This window comes from Crocodylus siamensis, chromosome 4 (genome assembly GCF_052110815.1).
Source record: "Crocodylus siamensis isolate JL-2025a chromosome 4, ASM5211081v1, whole genome shotgun sequence".
Lineage (NCBI taxonomy): Eukaryota > Metazoa > Chordata > Crocodylia > Crocodylidae > Crocodylus > Crocodylus siamensis.
In genome coordinates, this window is record NC_143398.1 from 122,991,462 (window position 1) to 123,015,655 (window position 24,194).

Here is a 24,194-nt window from a genome sequence, read left to right on the forward strand (position 1 = left end):
GTGTGTCAGCATAAGGTTTTTTTATTATTATTTATTTTGCTAATACAACATTATAATGCCTAGTAAAGAAGAACAAAAATGTTGTAAAAGGAGGTGAAAAATGTTTAATGTCAAATTTTATCTTTAGAAAATAGTATGTGTAATATTAGTTGAACCATAACTATGATGGACTTTGGCTACATGTAGCTTTGTGTTTTGGAGATGTTTCTAGCTATCAATACTGGTTTTTGGTTTTGGGGTTGGTTTGTTTTTCATTTTTCTGACTTGTGGGGCTGGTGGCAAAAAGTAATCTCGTAGTTGAAAATGTCCTGAGAGCTAGGAAGTTATTCTGTTATCATAAAATTATGCATCTAAACAGAACAGGGAACTAGTAAAATTCTGACAGTGTTAATTAGAGTGGACTTAGATTTCTTCAGAAAAAACATGGGAGAAAATAAAGTTGTGATATACTCTGTTGCCTTCTGTGTTGGAAGAACAAAAGGAGTCTTCACAGAGAACCAGAGCCTCTTAGAAAAAGTTGATTGGTGTCATATGTTAGTATTAGGCCCTGGAATGTGTTCATTTTAAAAGTGCCATTGGATCTGGTCCCCAGTCCTAACAATTGTATGTCCTGCCCTGCCACACATGAATGGCAGGAGGTATGATTCTGGGATCAGAGATCAGGTCCCAGTCACATCCCTTCTAACTGTTAGTGCCGGGGAGCCCAGGTTCCCCTTGCACCAGGAAGTTGAAAGCTGGGTGCCTACAGCTCAGTGTCACCTGGTCCCATCCCTGTCAGCCATTAGCTGATTGTCAACACTAGCCCTGGGGCAACCCCAGACATGTCGCATGGTCACTTTATGGCACCATACAAACCAGCCATACAAATTTTCTCCATTTTGTGTGGAATGTTTTTATGGCTGGTTTACAATTTCATGGCACCTTAAATTGGGTATGTATGTAGCACTCTTGCCATTTTATGCCACAATTAAGACATTAATTGTGGCATAAAAGTAATTTACAGGGGCACTTAGGTAGGTTATAAAAGTTTTTTTGATTCCAAAGCTAAGGAAAGGTTTGGGTTTTTTGGCGGGAGGATAACTTTGCTAGAAATTTTGTGAAAATATATGTGAAACTACTATCGTCATTTGTATATAAACATTTATATACCCTTTGTTTGTAATATATTTTAATGAACAACAGATTGCATTCATAGTAACAGTTCATTTTATATATATTTTTATCTACAAATATATACTTTGTTTGTGTCAATAGGCAATCTTCAGCTGATTTTAACTATGAAAAATCTAGCCTGTATTTTTATAGAGGGGCAAATACTGTCCTCTTCTAAGTTTTATGCAGCCCTATTGACTACACCTTAGATAAATGCTGTGGTTTTCATTCTTTTTCATTCAGATTAGTGCTGTCATTCCTCTGCTGCTCTTGCTTTATTTTAAAAAAAACAGGTCTATTGGGTGGTTTCTGTGGTATACAGTTAGAACTGCTTCCTACCATACTTTCTTCACTATACATGGTCATATGTACACACACAATCTTAACCAACTATCACTGTGTCTCCAGCCTCCCTTTTTTGAGAAGGTCATTTGACCTGATAACTACAGGCATATCTGAATGAGATTGGACTCCTGGATCCATTTCAGTCTGGCTTTCATCCTGATCATAGCACACAGACTTTGCTTGTGGCTTCAGTCAACAATCTTTGCTTGGAGATCATCAAGGGAAATTGTGCCCTGCTGATCTTGCTTGATCTTTCTGTGGTCTTTGATATAGTTGATCATGAGGTGCTGATAAAGCATTTAGGTGATCTGGTGGGTATTTGTGGGAGTGCTTATAATTGGCTCCGCTCTTTCCTAGAAGGGAGACAACCCAAGCCATGGTGATGGGTCAGAGCTTGTCGTCCCCTTATGGCATTTTTAGGGCTCCATCCAGTCACCACTCCTATTCATCATACATATGATACTTGCAGGACAAGCTTGTGCAGAGTTTTGGAGTGAAGTGCCATTCCTGTGTTGATGCCCAGCTCTGTTCTGTCTTTCTCATCTCATCCTGACTGTCATCTCTTTCTTATGTCTTTCTCATCTCATCTCATCTCATCCCTCCTGCTGCTAGGGGTCTGGGCCTGCTCTTTCCGCTTCCCTGCCTCAGTGGTGGGGGGAGAGGAGGAGTGGGCCTGGGCCTGGGCCTGGGCCTGGGCCTGATGTGGAGGGTGTGGGGGAGGAGCAGGCCTGAGGGTTGGGAGAAGTTGGTCGCCATAGCAGTGGCAGGGGGCCCACTCCTGGCCCCAGCCCGCTGCCACCTCCAAGAAGCAGGAGTGGGGGATGGGGGCGAGGCAGGCTTCAGTGGTCTCGCCCTCCCCCCTGCTCCATTGTCACTGTCTGTAGGATGGTGGGGCAAGGCCAGCGCTGCTGGCCTCGCCCCTCCCCCACCTTTCGGTCTGCTCTGTTGCCTCTGGCTGTTTCAGTCAGCCACTCAGAGCGTGAATAAAGCGTTATGGACAGACAGACAGTTTAAGGCTTTTATAATATTAGAATTATAGGGGAGAAAAAGGGTCAAAAAGTAAGGTCTTTTTGTAAGGTTATCATGAAGGAGATTTGGGAGAACCATAAATCAGCATTGGAAGAATGGAATGTTTCCTCTTTCAGCTCAAAGCCCATGGATGGAGCATCAGTACTGAGCAGGTTGTAGTTTTAGCTGCCTGGCTAATTTGCTTTACCTTTCTCCGCCTTCCTTCAAAATAAAATTTTGTGATCAAGTAGATCCCAGGTTTCACACCCATTTTCTGTACCATGACACTGACTGGTCCACGAATTACTCTCTGCTTTTGTAGAAAGAGCATGCATGTTTGTAGAGTCCCTTTGTGTAATTGCTCTCCTTTCCAGTCCTCCAGAGAGCAGAAATATAACATTTCTGTTGGTTTTTGCTCCTCTTTAGTAACCTCGGTAATTCCAGGATTTAACTCTTGATCTTGACATTTTGTATGTCCATTGATGTCAAAGGAAAAGCATTTAGTGTTTTTGGTGGATTTTATATCTGTCATTATAAAATCAGGGATTTCACACGTTTAGTTTCTCAGACACTTTATGCCAGATATTGCCAGAGGAATCTTGATGATTTATCTTTAACCTTCACCTTGGTTATCTATAAATTAATCTGAATGCTAAATTGAAGCAAGTACTTGCCTCACTTTTTTCCCCTCTCATAAAACTATTATAGCTATTTCTCCCCTAACTGGCCATCAGAACTATGTAAAACATTGTTGCATGATTTCCATTCTTTTCTGCTTCTCTGCATTTAGAATTGGCAAATGTAAACCAATCTCCTTTTCCCCCATAAGTGTGCTATACTTAATGTACATGACTATAAAATTATCAATCTAATGTTATATAATTATAAAACAAAATTTTAAACATGGTTTTTAACAAAACATTTGGGGCCCATTTCATTTGAACATAAGCGATTTATTTTCAGCAAATACATCATTAAAGGCTATGATAGGCCTTTATTTAGTTTGTGTATTTTGGACTGTTTTCTTGAATGAAATGGTTAAAAACAGAATGTTGTTTTTCCACTTTTGCTAGATAGGGGGAATGCGTTTAAGAAATTCATAGGATCATAGTGACTTTCTTTTAATATTGTTCTAATAATTGTATTTAAAATCATACAATTTTAATCTAGAAAATGGGTAAATATTTTCTTTATTGAGAGCTATTGGTGCTGGCAGATCATTTCTTTGCCTCTTATATCCAAGACATTTTCAAAACTTGGATATCAAATTACCATCACTTGTAGCTACCAGTAGTAGAAAGTGCAGAGCCATAAGTAAGTTTAATGATCAATTCAGAAAATAAATAAAGCTTAGTTACCCTTTTAAAAAACATATTGGCTGACATAGACTTGCATTTGTAAAAGGATATTAATTCACAACTGAAATTTGTTAAACATTGAATTTAACAAAGCCTATGGGGGAAAAGCACTTGTATATCTTTAAAAAATTGCTGGCACTGCCTAGTGTTGGGTACATGGATTGCATATGATTGATACAGTGCATAGTAAGCTTAAAATAAGTGTTTGACTTAGTGTCACTGCTTTGCCTGTCTTTCAGGAAGCATTATAATCTATTGCATGTTGATTGGCAATCAGCAGTGCTTAACAGATGATAACTCTTTGGATTTTTCTTTTTCCTTTTTTAATTCCAACAGGAATTTCCCTTTTTTACCTTGACGTCCTTTCCACCAGGGTTCCTTGTCCATGTTGGTGGTGTTGTCAGTGCACGCTCTGTAAAGCTGCTGGATCGCATCCATAATCCTGGTATGTTGGCAAAATATATCTTTCATGTGTCATGTCATATCTTCGTTACTTTACATTTTTTTCAAAATACTTTTTAAAACCTTGTAGTATAATTATTGTAGTTTTTAAAGTAAGAATAACAGTGTCCAAAATTGCTTTTTCAGAAATGATACATTTCAGTAATTTCTTCTTAATGATTTGGGTGTAAAGTAGTAAAGGACTGTTAACCCACTAATCTAAAGCCAGCTAATACCTTTTGATTATGAGTGTGTGGGTTAATTTTTGGCCAGTGTTTAATATTCAGATTGTTCAAGTCTGAAGTGAAAGTTATGAAAGGAAATAAACCCTTTGTTTAACATTTTAAATTTTAATTTCCAGCTGTTTTACACCCTTAAAGATTAAGATTAGCCATTATGATTTAGCTCAGCCTGTGCCTTTTAAAAATGACATGGTATACACTGGAACCAAGTTGAAGGTATTTTTATTAGAAGTACAAATCTTAACACAGTTTTCTGTAAATAGTCTTTTTCCTGGGAATGGAAGGTTTGTGCTGTATGCCTTTTGGGGGGTGGGGGCGGGCAGGGAGGAGGTCATATCCTAATTCTGGTATCAGAGTTAAGCAATGATAGACTATACATTGAGAAAGTCCTAACATCTACTCAATCAAATTAAACTGTGTACCAAAATGCCACATACAAAGTTTGAGTTTGTAAGTGCTCCTGAAAGAGCAGCAGATTAAACAGAAATTACATCTATTGTGGCGTTTGCATACACTAGCCAGGAGCAGCAAGATACAAAGTTAGTTTAAATATATCTTTCTTTTTAAGCAGTAGTCTGTTTTGTCCTTTGCATTTTCTCTTGTTACCTCTCTTTTTGCAAACTGAATTAAACAATTTATTCATTAAATTGGTTAAAGATGCAGTTAAATGTGCCAGTAAGGGTGCAGCCAGGCATAACACTTGAACCATTATGAGAATGTCACTCATTGGGAACCAGTTCACAATTGTCTGGATTTTAGTGGCTGCACATACACTGCCAAGAGTTCTAAGTAGAACTTTTAGGAATGTAGTGCTTTCAGGCTGCTATCAGGGGGTAGCACCCAGCCCAGTATGCCTTATAGCGAGCACCCAACTCAGAATGCCTCCTAGTGGCAAGTGCCCCAGTATTCTCCAAGCAGGAGAGGAAAATCTGCAATTGCAGTTTTCTGCTCCCCCTTCTCACTAGCACTGAGTTCAATAAAGACCATTCCTACACAGTACAAAATCTGTGCAATGGTGCCTGGATTGGGGTTGCCCACTTGTGCGTGTGGGCCAAAAGGAGGGCATAGTTAGGTGGGTACAGGCAGTACACTTGCTTTGTAGTTCTGGGATCTGGGTGCTCTGGAACTGGCAGGGCTTTTATGGATTTTAAAAAGCACTTTCCCCCAAGCCAGTCATACATACACTTCATTTCCTGGCAATATGACAAGGTTCAGCACATCATAGGTTGATTTGGGGTTGAAAGAGTGACCAGTTGGTGTTGGTAGCTGGGAGGGCTGCCTGGATACCTGCTTCTGCCTTCCTGTGGTGCTGGGTGCCTGGGGGGCTGCCTGTAGGTCTTCATGCCATTTGTGAGGCATGGACTGAAATTGACCAGTGGCTTGGGGAAAAGTCCTTTTAAAAAGCTTCAGGGACCCCCTGGAATGCATAAGCAGGGGTGCCTTCTCTAGTTGCTCCTGCCAGCCTGCCTCTGGCCCTCCCCCCCCCACACGCCCCCCCGCCTTCCAATCCAAATCAGTCTGGGATTCCCTGAAGTTTGGTTAGTTGCCACCAGTGGAATGAAACGGATAAACACTTTGGGGAAAGTGTTTTTTAAAAGTTGTGGAGATACTGGGGAGCCCCCTTGAGCACCTAGCACCCCATGAACCCAGAAGCAGGGGTACCCCCTCTATCTACCTGGCCATCCCCTCAACCCTGATTAGCCTTGATGGTGAGGACTGAGTCAAGTGCAACTATTATAGGTTGTGGCAATAGGGTTCAGGCTGTGTACCAAAGCAGACAGTTTTTGTTTTCAGGAGCTGGGGGAGGAGGCAGGAGTCAGAAGTGGTACAGTGTGGGATGCAGACCAGACACTAGTTATGGAAAGCTTAGTGTCTGACCACGACACCGGTTCAAAATAATACTTGATTATCTAACAGTACTTTTGAAAAGTTCCAGGAAGTTTAAGCCATTCTAAATTGGCTTACATATATGGGCACTTGCACTTTAAACTAGAGGTGCCACTCATAGATCGGTCCGATATCCAATTGGCACTAATATAAAGAAAATTGACTGTATCAGAAACTGGCCTGATGTGGCCAATAATTTGGCTGATAAATGCCCGTGCATGTGTGCAGCTGCAGTGCAGCACGTAGGCAGTGAGGAGCACAGCCGGGCAGCTTGGAGAGCAGCATCCAGGTAGTAAGTCTGTTGTGGTGGGGCGGAGGACAGATCAAGGCCCCTATGATAAGGGAGGCATGGAGCTGGGGCAGAGCATGAGATGGAGCTACGACTCGTCTGAGGGGAGTGGGGGGTGGAGGAGGTGGGCGGCTCCTGCTGCTGCGCTCACCCTGGGAGGGCATGGGTCGTGAGGGTGTGCCCCTGGATCTGTGTGGGGTGGGGCAGGGCTGGCTGCAGCTACAGTTGCATCCTGGGGCTGGGGATGGCACCAGGCTCTTTCCGGCCTGGGCTGGGCTGGTCTGCGCTCCGGCTGGGCAGTGGCAGTGCTGGGAGGGGGAGTTATGGGAGGGGTTATGGCAAATTTTGGGGTGGTTGCAGCCCCCCTCCCCCCATACTCCCCCTCACAGCACCACTACCCCCCTCTGCCCCAAGCACAGCCTGACCCAGCCCTCGCAGGGAAGAGACCAGTACCACCCCCAGCCTGTAGTTGCAGCCTGCCCTGCCCCGCACCAATCTGGGGACACACGCTCTCCCCCTGTGCCCTCATGCGGTGCATGCAGTGGCAGGAACTGGCCCCCTCCCTTCCTGTGCCCCCTGGAAGAGCCACAGCTCCATCCCACTCCCCACCCTGTCCCAGCTGGGTAGCACATGCCCCAGCCCCAGCTCCACTCCTCCCTCACCACAAGTGCCTTGATCTGCACCCCCACACCTTTCCTCCCCCCTCCCCTTCCACCACAACAGACTTACCAGCTCAGTGCAGCTCTTCAAACTGCTGGGCTGTCTATCAGAAATCAGAATGGTATTGCCAATATGCCTCCTTTAAAATTGGCTATCATTATCAGCCCCCAAAATCTCTGTTGGTGCATCCCTACTTCAAACCACTTTTTAAAACAATCTAAGCGTTATGTCTTTCTGTACCCTAAAATGTCAGGTCAGGTACATTTTAGAAAATATGCTTAATTTCTGTGGTTTTTGTTTTGCTCCTGTTCATATAGTAGAAAGAGAGTAAAAAAATCTAAAAACTTTCAGACAAATGTACTCTTTTCTTTTCTTCACTTGTTATTTAAGGATTTTCCACAAATGTGACTTACTCAAACCCTTTTTTCTTTTATTTTTTTACAGTATGATTTTTAAGGCATACTTTCTTGTATTGTGCCCTTTTTTACTGTTTTACTAACTTTTGATAAGAGATTATGAAAGCAAAACATAAAGGGAGAATGTACACGCATATGCTCATTAAAAAGTGTCTGTATTTTGTACACTGAAATGGCTTTCAGGCTCTTAGACCATATTTTGTAGAATTTTTAGATTGCTCCTGACAAGTGAATGTAAGATGGATGATTCCTCAAATTCAGTATGTTGTAAAAAATCAATTAATTTTTAAAAAAGAAAAGAAAGTAATTCAACATTTATGAATCCCCAAACCTTAATCATAACTAGCATTTTAATAAATAGTTAAGTCAAATATTTTGGTAATATGAAGTACTATCAAAGGAAACACATAAACTGGCAAATAAATAAATGTTCAAAGGGGAAAGGCATTTAAAGGGGTTGTTTAACTTTAAAACAAAAATCTGGTAATTGCTATATACTGTTCACTTGATCACGCTTAGTCCTAGATTGCTACAGCATGCCTCCTTACTTTCTTCCCTTTCTATTTCAACCTCTTATTAACTCTACTGTCTGTGTCTTTCCAGTTCCTGTGAAGTGGTGTTGTCAATTGTGTTCTTGTTGGTAGTGTTTTTTTTCACTATTCTGCTCCTATACTGATCTACTAATTTGCTGTTTTGAACTCAGCCTTTGTCGGAATTATGGGTAACACAAGATCATACAAACTGCTAGACTGGAATAGTTTCAATTCAGGTATTTTACTAGTCATTCAGTACTACATATGCTGACAGAAATTATGGCAGCTCAGTGAAGTTCTTAGAAATATTTTAGGTCATTAATTAGGTTAATATTGCAAATTTAAATCTTTTTAACCAGGAAATACATCTATCTTTATTGTCTTTAAAAAAAATTCTTTGTTTAGTAAAAATTCACAATGTTTAATTTATAAAATAGTACTGCTAAAATCATTACCAACTTGGAATGTTTTTATTCAGTTGGATTTAATAGTTTTAAATTCAGTATTGATTAAAATATAAGCAATGATTTAGGGAATGTTTTCTTGTCTGTACAATCACATCAGACCTAATCTTGTGTGAGCCTGCACTTTTTTCCAAAATAGATCTTTTACTGACTTCAGATATTGGATGAACCTGGTTGCTCAAAAGAGTTTTTAAAAGGTAGTTTTAATTAGCAAATTTGTTCTTGAAATATTAGGGTTAGAATGTGCATCTGATTAGCCTTGTAATGTAAACCTGTTAGGATTTTGAAGGCCAGCTTAATTGTTTGAATTTTCAATAATTCCAAATAGAATTATTTCAAGTAAAAAGTGTTATTTCCTCTAAATCACGTAATCAGATTCTGGCAAATCTATACTCAAGTGTATAGTAGAAAGAGGAGTGCAGGTTTTGGAGGCTTCATGCATGGTCTGTATAAGGGTCAGAGAGTGTCTATTCTAGGAAAAGTGCAGGGGCTACATCTTTCCTATATCTATGAAGATATACTAGGTCCCTCATGGCCACCTGAGCCACAGGAAAGTAGGCCCCAGTCTGCTCACAGGGTGGAGTACGCTTGCCTTGAGTGGGTGGATCATCCCGGTTACTGTGGCCGTCCACATGGACTGCAGCAGGACTCTGCCTGGCAGGGGCGTTAGCACCCTCCTTCCATGCCCTCCCCACAACTGGAAGCTCTGGAACCCAAGGTCAGAGCATGGGCAGGCCTGAATAAAGTCAGTCCACATGGCCACTCAAGCTACAGAGAGGTAGGATCCAGCCTATTGGCAGGTCTCTTACAGGTTGTGCACTGCCCTGGGGTGGGCACATGGGGTAGGCACTGCTAGGGTGGTGCTACCCTGGGACACCCTTTGGCATTGCTCTCTGGTGGGGCCAAAAGTGGAGAGAAAAGTTTTTCTTGTTTTTCTCAGCTTAGTTCTTTCAAACTGTATATGCATGTTTTGCAGGGGGTAGGCCACTCTATCATTGTTGCTGTTTAATACTGAATAGTAGTTAATAAAACAGCAGTCATATTTGATCTTATTCAGGATATGTCCAGTGATCTTGCATGTATCACTGTGATGTGGCTGACAAGGCTTGTGGGTCAGTGTTTGCCTCAATCAGGGCAGGCAGTTATTTTGGGCAGAGGGCACTTATTTTACTGAGTGTTGGCAAGCCATCGAGGGCTGCATGACAGGCCGCCCAGGGCAGATTAATATTTTCAAAATTATTCAATGCTGCCTGTGGGCCTGGCAGCATAGAATGCCCTGGCAGCCTGCATCTGGCCCCTGGGCCGCATTTTGCCTACCCCTGGCCTAGATGGTTCCAGCCAGGTACTCAGGAAGCACTAGCCTAGATTGGAGGGGGCAGGTTAGCAGTGTTTTTCAATGAAAATCTGGTCCTTAGAATGTTCCCAAGCTTGTCCAGCATAGAGTGTGTCTACCTTACCCTCGAGACTAGGGATAGAATGGGGATTCTTTTGGTGTACTGATCACCCATCTGCATAGCAGGTTCACCGATAGAGTGAACAGAGCTGGTCTCGGACCTGGTGTTGAAGAATCCCAGACTCGTTATCTTGAGTGACTTCAGTGTCCATGTTGAATCTTGTTCTTCAGCACTGGAGCAGGTCTTCATCACCTCTGTGACTACCATGGGGTTATCCCAGGTAACAACTGGGCTGATGCATGAGACGGGCACATGTTGGACTTAATATTTGTTACCAACCTAGATACAGGGGCCCCTATTTACTGTGATGTGGAGAGGAGTCATTAAGACTATAAATGGACATCACAAAATTAAGTGGATAGGCTGTGAGAGAAGGGTCATTCCCACCTTTCATGTGTGGTAAGAATTCAGGAATCAGTTAGGTTATGAAGTACCATAAAACTGATATCAGTGTTAAGTCCTTGGTTCTGAATGTCCAGCCATCTTAAGGATTTTTGTTGACAAGTTCGCCTCTTAAAGGTGTTTGGTAGATTTTCCCTTGAGCATGAGGATAGTGAGGTCACAGAGAGAATGGTGGTTCTGTGAGAAATGTGCTTCTAATGGTATATGTATGTCTCTATCCTTTATTTTTATTCTGTGAAAATTTGTGCTGGCGCATAGTTGCCATTTAGTTTCACCCATGTCATTGCCATGAGGGCATTTGATGCATTGGATCAAATATATCATCTTTTGGGAAAGGCATGTGTAAGTACCATAGATTCTGATATTTTCATAATGGGTATGGAGGGGGATCATTGTAGTAGTAGCAAAGATGTTAAGCATTTCTTGCTAAGGCAAAGCTGTGTCCCACTTGGTTGATGTCTGTTGAGCAGTGGGGATTTTGCTTCTGATTGATGAGGTGGGCAAGATTAGGGGTTCTTTGAAAGCCAGGAATGGAGGGCTGGAAATACTTCTCTCAAGGTCTGATTTTGACATGTATGGGCTGCAGATGTTTGATTATTTTGATAGGCTCCAGTGTGGGGTGGCAAGTGATCACCCAGGGGTGTGCTGTCACAGGTTTTTTTGGTATAATTTAGGGTATTTGGATAGTTCTTTTCAGTCTGTTTCTCTCCTGGAGTGTCTTGTTGTATAAAGGTAGATTTAGGCTGGCCAGGGTGGGCATCATGAGTATTCGCCTCAGACCAGATACAGTGGTATCTGAGGGACTGTCTATAGATAACACCTTTTTTGGTATGCTTGGGGTGATTGCTGGTCTTATGGATATAGATATGGTGGTCCATGGGTCTTTTGTATATAGTAGTTTATAGGGTGCTATCCCAGATGTGGACTGTGGTATCTAGGAAGTTGATGTTAATGTAGGAGAATTCCAGAGAAAGTTTGACTGAGGTTTGAAAGGTATTAAATTAGAAGTGGGTCCAGGTGTTCAGTCCAGATAAGGAAAATAATAATTTATGTAATGCAAGTATAATGCAGGTTTGGTGCAGTTTTCTAGAAAATTTTCCTCCAGGTGGCTCATGAAGCAGTCAGCATATTGAGGGACCATCTTTGTGCCCATTGCTGTGCCTGTGGTTGGAAGAAGTGATGGTTGTTGAAAGTAAAGTGGGTGAGGGTGAAGTGAGTGAGGATGAAGTTGATTATTTGTGCAACATGCTATGGAAAATCTGCATGTATCCCATATTCTTGTAAATATTTCAGGCAGGCAGCTGTTTCTTCATAGTGTGGGATATTAGCATACAGGTTGGTGATATCCATGGTTGCAGATATGGCCTTCTCAGGGAGGTGGTTGATGTTCTGAATTCTACTGAGTAAGTCTCTGATGTCTTGTAGAAAACTTGCCCTTTGAGTGACAAATGGTTTCAGGATAGTTTCTGTGAAACCTGATAGCTCTTCAGTGAGGGTACTACAGTTGAATGTGGTGAGTCTGCCAGGGTTACCTGGTTTGTGGATCTTTGGGAGCATAGAAAAAGTTCCTGGTGTGGTAGAGTAGGATAGGTGGAAGTAGTTTGTCCTGAAGCTGGCATGGGAAGGATTTGATGATATTTTCTAGCTCCAAAGTAATTTGAAGGACAACCCAAGGAGAAGGGAGTTAGTAGAACAACTCAGTGATTTCCCTGAGTTCTTCCTATACCCTGGAAAAAACAAAATATTTCTTTATATGCTTGCTGCAAATGTTTGAAAATCATTCATTACAATATTTACAATATTCATTCAATATTTTCTACAACAGAAAATCCATTACAAAAAACCAAAATATTTTTATTGGCATCTAGGAGACAGTCTTCTGAATTATAGAAAAGGCAAGACTAAATTTGGGCACTTTAGGTTTCTCCCAAAAATCTCTTTAATTTTTTTATCTGTCATATTTTGGTGCATGCTGATATGCTCATTGAGAAGGCAGTTGTGAGACAATTGTTTCATTATTGGTCAATATGATTTGTGGTGGGGCTTTAGATCTTTTTTCTGAGGGCTGAATATTTCCTATCCGTTTTAATATCTAATGAGAATGGATGTATGAATATTAATTATTATACTAAATAAGCCTCTAAATGAATGTGATCTTTCTTTATTTGGAAATTTGCATTACCTTATAGAATCATAGAAATTAAGGGCTGGAAGGAACCTTAAAAGATCGAGTCCACCCCCCCTGTGCTGGGCAGGAATACTGCTGAGATCAAATGATCCCAGCAAGGTGTCTGTCCAGTCTCCTCTTGAAGTCTTCCAAGGTTGGGGATTGTACCACGTCCTTGGAAAGTCGGTTCCAGGTTCTGGACACCCTTACAGTAAAGAAGTTTTTTCCTTGCATTCAACCTGAAACCATCCTCTAACAGTTTATGGCTTTTGCTTCTTGTCTTCCCCTGAGCACCCTACTGAACAGTTTTTCTCCTAGCTCCTAATATTCACCCCTTACATACTTTGACAGCTGCCAAGTTCCCCCTTAGTCTTCTCTTCCCTGGGCTAAACAGTCCTAGATCCCTTTAGTCTTTCCTCATAAGGTTTGTCCTCCAAGCCCTTAATCACTTGTGGCTCTTCCCTGGACCCTTTCAAGATTCTCCACATCTTTTTTGAAGTGCAGTGTCCTGAACTGCACTCAGTGCTCCTAACCAACACCAAGTCGAGAGGTAGTATCACTTCCTTAGTCCTATTTGCAACGCATTGGCTAATGTATCCCAGTATGCTATTAGCTCTATTGACTGTAGTGTTGCAGTGGCGTCTCATGTTCATCTTGTGGTCACCTTTAACCCCAAGGTCCCTTTCAGCCATCATGCTGGCCAGGGCATCTCCTCCTAACCTACATTCATGTCACTGGTTACTTCTCCCCGGATGAAGCACTCTGCATTTATCCTTATTGAACTGCATCTGGTTTTACTTTACTCACCTTTCCAGCTTGTCCAGGTCCTCTTGGATCCGCATCCTAGCCCCTAGCGTGGCTGCTTTTCCCCATAACCTAGTATCATCCACAAACTCGGCCAGCATGCTTTCCACATCCTTATCTAAGTCATCAAAAGAGATGTTGAATAGCATGGAGCCAAGAACTGAACTCTGGGACACCACTGGCCACCTCCTGCAAAAACAATACAGACCCGTCCACTAACACTCTCTGGGTTCAACCCCTTAGCCAGTTCCCAGCCCACCTGATGATGGACTCTGCTAGCCAGTTTTTTTGGGTTTTTTGTAAGAGCACCATGGGAGACCCTATCAGAAGCCTTTTTAAAATCCAAGTATATGACATCAACCACATCTTCCATAGCTAAGCAGTTTGTTACTTGATCATAGAAGGAGATGAGGTTGCTCAGGCATGACTTGCCGACAAGAAAACCATGTTGACTGTCCTTCAGCATCATGCCGTCTTCCAGTCTCTTACAAATGGACTTCTTTATAATTTTTTCCAAAATTTTACCTGATATTGAGATCAAACTGACTGGCCTATAGTTTCCTGGATCCTCCCTCCTCCCCTTCCTAAAGATTTGCACCACATTGGCCCTTTTCCAGTCTTCCAGGACCTGTTCTGAGCACCATAAACATCAACATTGCTTGCCTCCTGAGGCTGGGGGGGCACGGCAACTGCCCACAGGCGGCAGGGAGCTTCCGCTGGTGGCCACAGCCGTGTCAGCAGTGAGGGGTGGGGTGGGGGCGACAACCAGTGATCAGCGGTGCCAGACGCTGCCAGCAGTGCCAGCAATGGTGGGGCAGGACTGATGAGCAGTGACCACCAACAGGCGCTGCTGGTCACTGCCAACACTGCCGATCTCGGGATGCACGGGCAATCTCAGGAGGTGAATATGCACCCCTATGCGTTGCCAATGACCATAAGTCTTCCAGTGTCTTCACCAACAGTCCTGCAGTGACTCTAGCCAATTCCCTCAGCATAGCAGTCAAAACTACTTTAAAACAAAAATAATCTGATAGATATTGTTTTATATCAAATGCATAACAATAAATATACATTTACTTTAAAAAAAATTCAACAAACAGTGTCTTTAAAAAAGAAACCTTGAACAAATTCTTTTTTTTTTTTAATCTCTTCTGTGTGTTTTTCATTTTAAAGTCTTCTTTCAGGTTTGCCCAAAGTCTTTAGGGGCCACATTTTCTTTTTAGTTCACTGGAAAACTGAGACACCCCAGTTTCCTATTATATGCACAAAAATAGTAGACTTTTTACCTGGAATTTTTGGGTTTGAAAATATGGAGATTGATCAGAACCTATTGAAATGGAATTACATTCTTTCACTAATTTCAGCAAGCTTTGGATTAGGCCTGTGATCTATACATCGTAAAGGAAGAAAGCAATAGTGGTGAAAATCCTCTGCAGTCCAAAAGACTCAATTAAGAGAACTAGAATGCATTTGGGGGAAGTATAGCTAAAAACATTAACTGCCGAGGGGTGTTTTATTTATGCAGCTGGCATTTAGACAGCAGATAACCCAAGGTCTCACTGACCTTGGCAGCATTACAAAAGAGAATCAGTGTAAACATTAATGATCCTTGAATAATTTTTCCAGTCTATTAGGCACAACATATTTTCCTTTTACATGCATTTATATCTTTGTGTGCTACTCCATTTCGGGGTCCTATCTGTTCTCTTCTAGATCAAATACAATATGTTAAATGCAAATACATTTTCATTTCAGATTTGTGCTATGCCTACCTTTTTATTTTTTTTATAGAAATCTCATAACTATACAGTAGTGGTTCTCAACCTTGTTAGGCTGAAGACACCTCTTGAAAAATGTCAGTTCTTAGCTTTCACTAATTTCATGACCTTAGAAAAATAATTGAATAATTATGTTACAAAGAACTCAGAACATGGCAGGTCAGAACATTTTTGACTCTATGGATTCTTATTTGAAATCTCTGGGTCCTGCGGATCACATATTTTTTTCACGCCTAACATGCTAATGGTACCCTAGTTGATGATCACTGCTGTATAGAATTGTATTTATTCTCTTTCAAGTAGATTCAGGATTATGAATCTGCTAACTTGCTAACTAACCCAGTCTACTTCAGTAGTTGTAGGGTTTTGGGGTAGGGTTAAGCAATGGCCAAGAATTTTTGCTTATTTTATGCTTACCTGAGGCCCTGATCCACCTCCCAGTGAATGGGAATGACTCTCATTAATTTTGTTGGGTGTTGGAGCTACACATTTAGAATACAGTCTCTGGCTGTTTGTCCAAAAAATATACAAACGTATGTGCAACAATGAATGCAAAAAAAAATCTATAAATGCAGTAAGAGCGTCAGAAACTTGAACATAAAAAGGAAATGTAGAAGTAAAATGTCTCCTTGTGGAATAATTCCCTTTTTGTTTTTGTAGCTTTGTGCTGATGTAGGTTGCCTCTTTCTTGCTGCCTAGTGTGCAAAGTATTCTGACCAAGAATTCTAGCCTGCATTGATGTCTGAGAATTTGGATCCTTTTGTGTTTGAAATTCTGTCTATATTGTTTTAGAGTTGTATTTTCTTTCTGCCGACTCCCCTGCATCACTAGATATCAGATTATTTGGTGTGTGTCCATATTTAAGGTATGGATTTAGCTGTGTTTAAATGACTTTTTAGAAAGTACATTATGCAGTTTGTTTTGCCATACAGTTCAGATACTGGATATACTTTATATGCTGTTTAGAAGGCAGACTATCTTGTTGCAGAATAATTCCTCCATTTTAAGATAGAAGGACTTTGAGGGCTATCTCTTTTAATTAGTGTATTTGTTGTGCCTGTTCATGCAGCAGGAGTTCTCCTACAGTACACCCCACCCCTGCCAGTCAACGTGTTGGCAGGAGGCAGGGAGGGAATTTTCCAAGGCTGGTCCCCACAGCTCCACAGGCCTTGGACAAGCTATCAGGGAGCCAGTGTTCTTCCTCTCCATTTGAGGGCAGGAGGGTTGGAGAGTAGAGGACAATGGGACATTTGGGTGTCTTGAACACACAAGATCCACATACAGCCACTTGAGTAAATGCAGGAGCACAGAAATCTTCTTTGTGGGGATTTATCTTTCTTGTGGGGAAAACTACTGTATTTCACAGTATGTAAGTTGGGTTTTGAAGCCCAGGTTTGGGGGCTTAAACATCCAACTTGACTTGTGCACTGTGCTGCATTAAAAAATCAGGCATGGGGCTGGGTTTGGCTCTCGTCTGATGCAGTTTCATCCCCTGCAAGTGGAGCTGCCTGGGCCACACCAGTGCGATTCACAGGGGAAGGAGCCACACCAGCCAAGCACCGAGCTTGGCCTCATCCTCTGCGAGTGGTGCCGGGCTCAGCAAAACCGCTCACAGCAGAAGGGGCCAGGCTTGGTGCTTAGGTGGTGCAGGGGACGAGGATGAGGATGAGGACAGACTCAGCATTTGCCTGGTGCAGCCCCATCCCCTGTGAGCAGCACCGCTCACAAGGGATGAGGCTGTGCCAGCTGAGCACCAAGCCTGGCCCTGATTTATACACCATGCCTATAAAAAAAAAAAAAAAAAAAAAAAAAATTATATATATATATATATATATATATATATATATATATATATATATATATATATATATATATATAATATAAAACAAAACAAAACAAAAACCCACTTACTTTTTAGATGGCAGAACTGGAGTCAACCTATATACCGTGTTGACGCCTGTACACCATGAAATACAGTAGTTATCTTCCAAGGAAGTGTCTTGAACAGCTGCATACTTTCTTTTTGTGCTGAAAAGACTCTTTTCCTAGCACAAATATAATGCCAGTCCATGACCTGAGTTAATTGCTAGGGGACGGACCCTGCACAAGTGTGGACTTTCATTTTGTTGTGCAGGTGGCTGAACAAGATGGTCATTGAAAATTGGACTAAAATGGCAAACAACATTTAGTAGCTGCCTTAGACTTGCCTCACTGAGTGCCTAAGATTTTTGCTGTTTAAAAATTGTGTACTGATTGTGCAATATGTATAATTATCAATAACATTTTTTATTTACATTGATAAAAACTGCTGTTACTTTCATTAAAAATAGTTCACGATGTATCGTTAAGTTTGCAAATATAGGGCATCTATACATGTACAGAGAGGCTGCTCTGACGTGCTGTAATTACAGCGTTTTGGAACAGACTCGATCTTGATTAATCAAGTCTGCTTGAGCATAGTAATTACTGCGCTCCAGAGGACTCTAGCATCACATGCATCAGCGTCCACATGCTGAAAAATGGCAGCAGAGGTGCTTTAACTAAAGCTCATTTGATGAGTTTTAGATAAAGGTCTCCAGCTGCTATTTTTCAGCATAGGGGTGCTGATACATGTGATGCTCCAGGTGCTTTAATTAGAACCACTCCTGGAACCACTCTAAAGCACCCTCTCCCTCCCCCCCACACCCCAGTCCCAGAGCATGTGTATAAATCCCCATAATCTAATTAGTGTTTAATGTTTAATACATACTTTCAAGGTCCTGAAGAATGTTTCTTTATATTTGTCAGGGTCTTTATTTTTATACTATTGTGGTCATATCCTGTAGCAGTCCACTAGGGCTGTGTGAAGCTTTGGGTTCTGATTTGATTCGGAGGAGATTCGGCCTGATTTGGCAGCTGAATCTCTGAATTCGAATCGCATCAGGAGACCAGTAAAAAGATCCAAATCGGTTTGAAGCTCTCTGAATCGATTTGGAGATTCAGGCAGTCCCCACTTGCTGCTTCAGGGAGCTTGAACCAGACTCTGTGCTGGTAAGTGTGTGTGTGGGGGGGTGGGGGGGAACTGGAAGAGGGAGGAAGTGACCATGGGGGGTGGACTCCTGCCAGGGCCCATCCCCTGCCTCCTCCTCCAGCCCCCCTGAGTACCCCATGACCCCCACCCACTCTCCCAGCCCCATCAATGGCTGCCATGCCCAGCTCCAGTGTCCCATCTCTTTAAAAAAAGAAAAAAAGGCCCACACTCACTGGCTCCTGCCAGGGGAGTGGGGAATCCACTACATGGGGGACTCTGCCATGAGCCCTCATCCCCGGCCTGCTCTCCCAGCCTCCCCCATGGCTGCCCCAGGTCCTGGTTCTTTAAAAGAAATAATTAAAAAGCCCCTCACTCACTGGCTGCTTCAGCGGCTGTTGGGCTTTCTGGGAGCTTGTGGTAGAGTCCACCCTGCAGTGTGGGGCAGCGGGGATCACCTCCCCCTGCCTGGCAGCAGCTGGTGAGTGCAGGGCCTTAAAAAAACAAAAAAACCCAAAAAACAAAACAAAAAAAAGAGCTGATGCTGTGTCCCGGCAGGGCAGCCATGAGGGAGCTGGGAGAGTGGGTGGGGGATGGGCCTGTTTGGCTTAGAGATTCGGTTGATTTGAGATGGCAATTCGAATTGTTGAATCAAATCACTGTCCCCTGAATTAGCCAGATCTGAATCCAAAACGAATGCTAAGTGCATCGCACACTTACTTTAAATTAGCAGACTGTTCGCCTGCTGATGGGATTATTTGGGATAGTGTTTTTTAAGATTGATAACTGTAACATGCTTCCTTCTAGTAATAGTGGCATTGCTAAACTTTCAGTAATAATAATATGAATAATAAACATGTGAGATGTTTATTATTGACAGACTGCCTGTGTTAATGCTGTTAGTGTTGTCACTTCCTTTAATTTTATTTAAAATACTTTTGATTTCAAAACTGACTAGTATTCTACTTAGTTCTGCCCCAGTGATTCTGGTATGCGTTACATTACAGTAGAATTAGTTTCCAGTTTGTAATGTACAAAGCACCAAAGCAATGTACAAAGCACCAAAGCAATTTTTCAGAGACGTTTCTTAAATTATTGCCTTTTTTGTTTATGGGATATTTTGCTTGAAATCCTAAAATTCATGTGTTTTAGTTCACATTAGACCAGATATTCTTAGTCTTCGGTAGTGACATCACGCTAGTGACCAATGAAAATCACTCCCTGTCTGAAGTGTCCAGCATATGGTTGTTAACCATGTCCAAATGACTTAGATAGCATTTTATGAGAGTCTCATGTAATGGGAATTGTCTCAGCTTGGAATTGAGGACAGGCAGCAATAGAAACCATTTAGAAGTTCTGGGCTCCTAAAGCAGTTGGGAGCATTAAGAAGTCCTCTCCAGGATCAGTTCAAAACCAGACTTTGAATTGTAGAGTTAGAATTTTGTGGTAGAACCCCTTAAGGGAAGTACAGCTCTGTATTCCACACTTGCTTATGTTAAGTGTTATCCAGTTTCCACATTTATGTAGAAATTATGGAGATACTGATTGCAAAAGTTGATTTCAATACTTAAAGCAAGGATTCAGTTATTTTGTATGGTATGAAATATACAATATGTCACCTCCTAGCATACAGCAGTTACTGCTGGACTACAAATGAATTTTCTGATTAACTTACAAGTAAAGTCACTGATTAATTTGCATTAAAATAATTAAAAATTACAAAATTTTACAAAAGCTTTACAAAATGAGCTATGTCAGTCTTTTCATCCTAATGATCATAACAGCAAAATTAATGGATGCTAAATTTTCAGTATAGTAAGAATTGCTTACACTTCTGTGTATACACTGGAAAAATCAAGTTAAGTCATTTAAATTATTAGTGATATTAATGATTATTTTTCTCATTATATCATTGTGTACCAGATTACCACAAGGGTTAGGCCATCTGTTCTGGGGAGTCTGGGGCATCAGAAGTAAGTCAGCCAATCACTGCTTTTTCTTGTTAGCAATTTATTTGGTTGCAATGACTTCTGGGTATGAAGGATGTGTCAAGAATTCTCATGGACTGATTATTGGGCCTGTTAGTATTCTCTAGAGGTTCTGTGGCTGCATACTAGTTTTAAAAGCTGCCTATAACATCGTAGTACTGTATCAGTTACTGCAAATATTGAAACGGCATTGCTGACAGAACTAAACAAGTAATACCTACAGTTGTCAACTCTGACTGAAGCTATTCCAGGAGATTATTTTTTCCAATGTGACATAATGTCATTAATTGTATTATTCAACCTGTTCACACTGTCAATCTCTTGGATTGCATTTAGTAGTTACTGGGAGATAGATGCAGATTCCGGTAGACTCCTGGCCAATCCAGGAGGGTTGGCAACCCTACAAATACTGCAGAGGCTTCTCAGATACAGTGTAACACTAAAAAAACCAAACCAAATAAAAAAACACTCAGACTGAGGTCTTACTGCTTCACCAGCAGCTCTCCAACCAGGGATGTGCAAACATACAACCTGCAGGCTCAGTCTGTCCTGTGGAATTCTGTGGTCATTTCCGCCAGGATACAGGAGGCCATGCCTGGTGGGCATGGCTCCCAGTGGCAGGTGAGTGAGCAAGGGCTGTGTAACACAGCTTTTGGTTGCCCTGTGGGAGCATCACCTGCTGCTTCTGCACAGCTGCACCATGGCAAGCAGCTGCCTGTCTTGCAGCCACTTGTCCTGTTGCTGCTGTTGCTACTGCAGTGGCCTCTACCACAGTGGTTGCTGTTGCAATGGCCACCCCATACCCAAGGCCAGATTCAGCCCACAATGAACCCCCACAGCCCAGATCCAGCTCAGGGTCCCATGTGAGTTTGACACCCTTGCTCTAAACCAATAGGTTATTTGGCAGATCAGACTCATTAATTGGGTTTGGCTACTTTCAGTTGCCCTAGAAGTTGCTTATAGAAGTTAAAAATTAAAACAAACACGAAGATATGGCTTTATTATTAAAAGTTTTTGAAAATTCCCAACAACAAGAAACCATGTTAAAGAGGAATTTAATTTAAGAATATGTATTAATAACTAAGGATAAATCACATTACCATGATGTTGTAATTATTCCAAAACAAAGCTTTACACGCCCAGGAAGTTCAGAAATAAAAGCCACACAGATAAGGCACTTGAAAAATGTTTGCTTTGTAGTAATGCCATGAGGTGGGGGAGAGAGGGAGTTGAAAAATGAAATGTATCTTTAAAATGTGTATATATATATATATTTTTTTTTTTACCTAATCTGAGCCCACAAGTATCTATATCTATGTCTGTATATTTATTTGTAATGGTTTGTAATGCTCCGATTTGGTAATATTTACATTCCTGTAATGTGAGAGGCAAGTATTTTTGTGGGTGATACCTTTTATTGGACCAACTACATGGTTGGGATAGTTTTTACTTTTGAATAGTATAATGCACATTAAGTTATTGGTACATATTCTTAAAGCACATTAAGTTATTGATACATATTCTTAAACTGAACTCCATTTTAAATTTTTTGGGGGGATGGGGGCTTGGATAATGTTATGCAATTACATTTGAAGACTCTATTATGAATCTATTTAAGGACAGAAGATTTTAACTTGAAATATACAGTGAACTAGTGGTATAATTAAAGTTATTAGAACAAACATTTCCATAAAACAAAACAGGAAGTCAGGTGTCAAGTCACATGTCTATATGTCCACATCTTGTGCTGCTGTGATTTGAACCTGACTCATCATGTTTTTTCCAAAATAGCATCTGTTCTTATATTAAAATTCATTAATAAATTATTATAATCTGAACAAATACATTAAATTGATAGTTTTCATTACATTGGGAATAGTTTGCAGGAGAGACCACTATAATTTAAAAGATCCATCATGCTTCTGAGGCAGTCATCCCAAGAAGTTCACAGCTTTGGAGGGAAATGTGTTTTTACAGTGAAAAAGGGGTTTTGTGTTTTATTTCTGTTACTATAAGAAAAAAAGAAAGAAAACCTGATGTGGAACTCTGTGATTTAAAATTTCCCTCAATTTTAAATGCTGCAAATCTTAAGACGACGTAAAGATTGTATGTGCAAAGAAGTTAAAGATGTGAACATTTGAAGACCCTTTTCAGTACATAAGCTAATATTAAAGTGTTGTTTCACACTATCTGGCAACAGTAATTATAAGCGATTTGTTTTCTTACTGGTATTATTGTGCAGTAAGTGAGAATGTATGTGTTTCTTCGCACAGCTGCTTGTTTATTTCCTGGTATCTGACAGGCTTTTAAAAATGGCACACAGAACAGGCCAATCTTTTACCTTAAGATCACATCAGTAAGCACAACAACATAAACAGATAATATACAATAACCACCTTGAAAATTTTCTGGGTACTGCACTACTGCTGCTCATCATTCTCAAACTCAGTCTGAATATGCACAGAATAACTTAAGAATAAATCCCTCCTCAAGTTACTTACAAGGTTTTATAGGACAAAGCTGATACTTTAAAATCATTGTGGAAACCAGCAACACCTGATACAAGTCCCAGAGTATTGGTTTAATATGATTATAAAAAGCCTCTGCTTAATACTTGCAAATGGGCTATTGAATTTTTGGTTTGCTGTAGTTTGAAGGGGTTTAGCCCAGGTATATAGCACATTGTATGTGACAAAGCATACAAGGTAGTTGCAATATATACATCTAAAATTATAGCCCTGACTACTTAGCCATATCAGTGGTCTCAGGGAGTTGACTTGGGCTATATCTGCTACCTAAGTAGCAGCTGGAAATTTAACTTGACTCCTGTGTTTAATAGCTAATCAACACAAGGTAGCCACGCTCACTCAATTTATCTTGACATCCCTTTTAGTTAGTTATCCCAACAAATGTACCACCACTGTCTTAACCAGACTGAATTTAGCTAACTGCCCTACTCACTTAGCCTTCCGGCAGCCTCAAAATACTGTGTATTCATCTGTTGCCAGAGAATATTAATTTGAGCAGTACCAGAGTTGTCTGTGTCATACCCAGATTAACCAAGATTAAAATGATCGGAGGCAAGGGGATTCTGTGTTTTGGCTCATGGTAACTTTCAGTAATCTCAACCTCTCAACTAAAAATAGAAGATTTTTATACAGGATAATATATGGCCAGGTTGCATGTGTCAAGCAGTAATATGTTGAGTACTGGATGAATACTTTTCTGTCCTTCAGGTGAAGGTGCAGTTTCCCATGCCTTGTATTGACAGATCCTATCAGCAATAGACTTAAATTCTTTCTTTTATTTTGAGCAGTTTATAATGGCCAAAATGCTTCCAACATCTCCAGTATGTCTGTGAGAAATTCTTAGTGAAAAACTTGAGCCAAAAAAGTCCTTTTTTTTTTTTTTTACCTCAAATGTACTTGTTGGAAAGTCATTCCTGTAGATTTTTAGACAAGATATATAATCCCTGAAAAAAATCTGCCAACTGAGATGTTAGAAAGGGAGATAAAAAGCACCCTTACCTCCATAGCATAATATTTGAAAAAGTAAATGAGAGTGTTAGTATTATGTACTTCTGATGCTCATTGAAATATGAGAGACAAGAATTTTTTGGGGTGATAGCACTTATTGGCCCAACTGCATAGTTGGGAGAGATTTTAGACAAGCTTTTAGGCACAGGGTACTTCACTTCATCTGAGGAAGGGTATCTTGTGTCTGAAAGTTTGTCTGAAATCTCTCCCAACTATGCAATTGGTCCAATCAAGTATATCGCTCCAAAGCAAGAAAACGTCAT

At 41.0% G+C, this 24,194-nt stretch overlaps 1 protein-coding gene across 7 annotated transcripts in view; it reads left to right on the top strand.

The window, feature by feature from the left end:
* Positions 1–24,194, top strand: part of C2CD5 (C2 calcium dependent domain containing 5) — a 114,074-nt gene that overhangs the window by 28,906 nt on the left and 60,974 nt on the right. For all 7 annotated transcript variants that reach the window (XM_090043614.1, XM_090043615.1, XM_090043616.1 and 4 more), the window contains one exon: positions 4,200–4,308. In XM_090043614.1, coding sequence (XP_089899740.1) covers positions 4,200–4,308 — 109 coding nt within the window. The remainder of the gene's footprint in view (positions 1–4,199; positions 4,309–24,194) is intronic.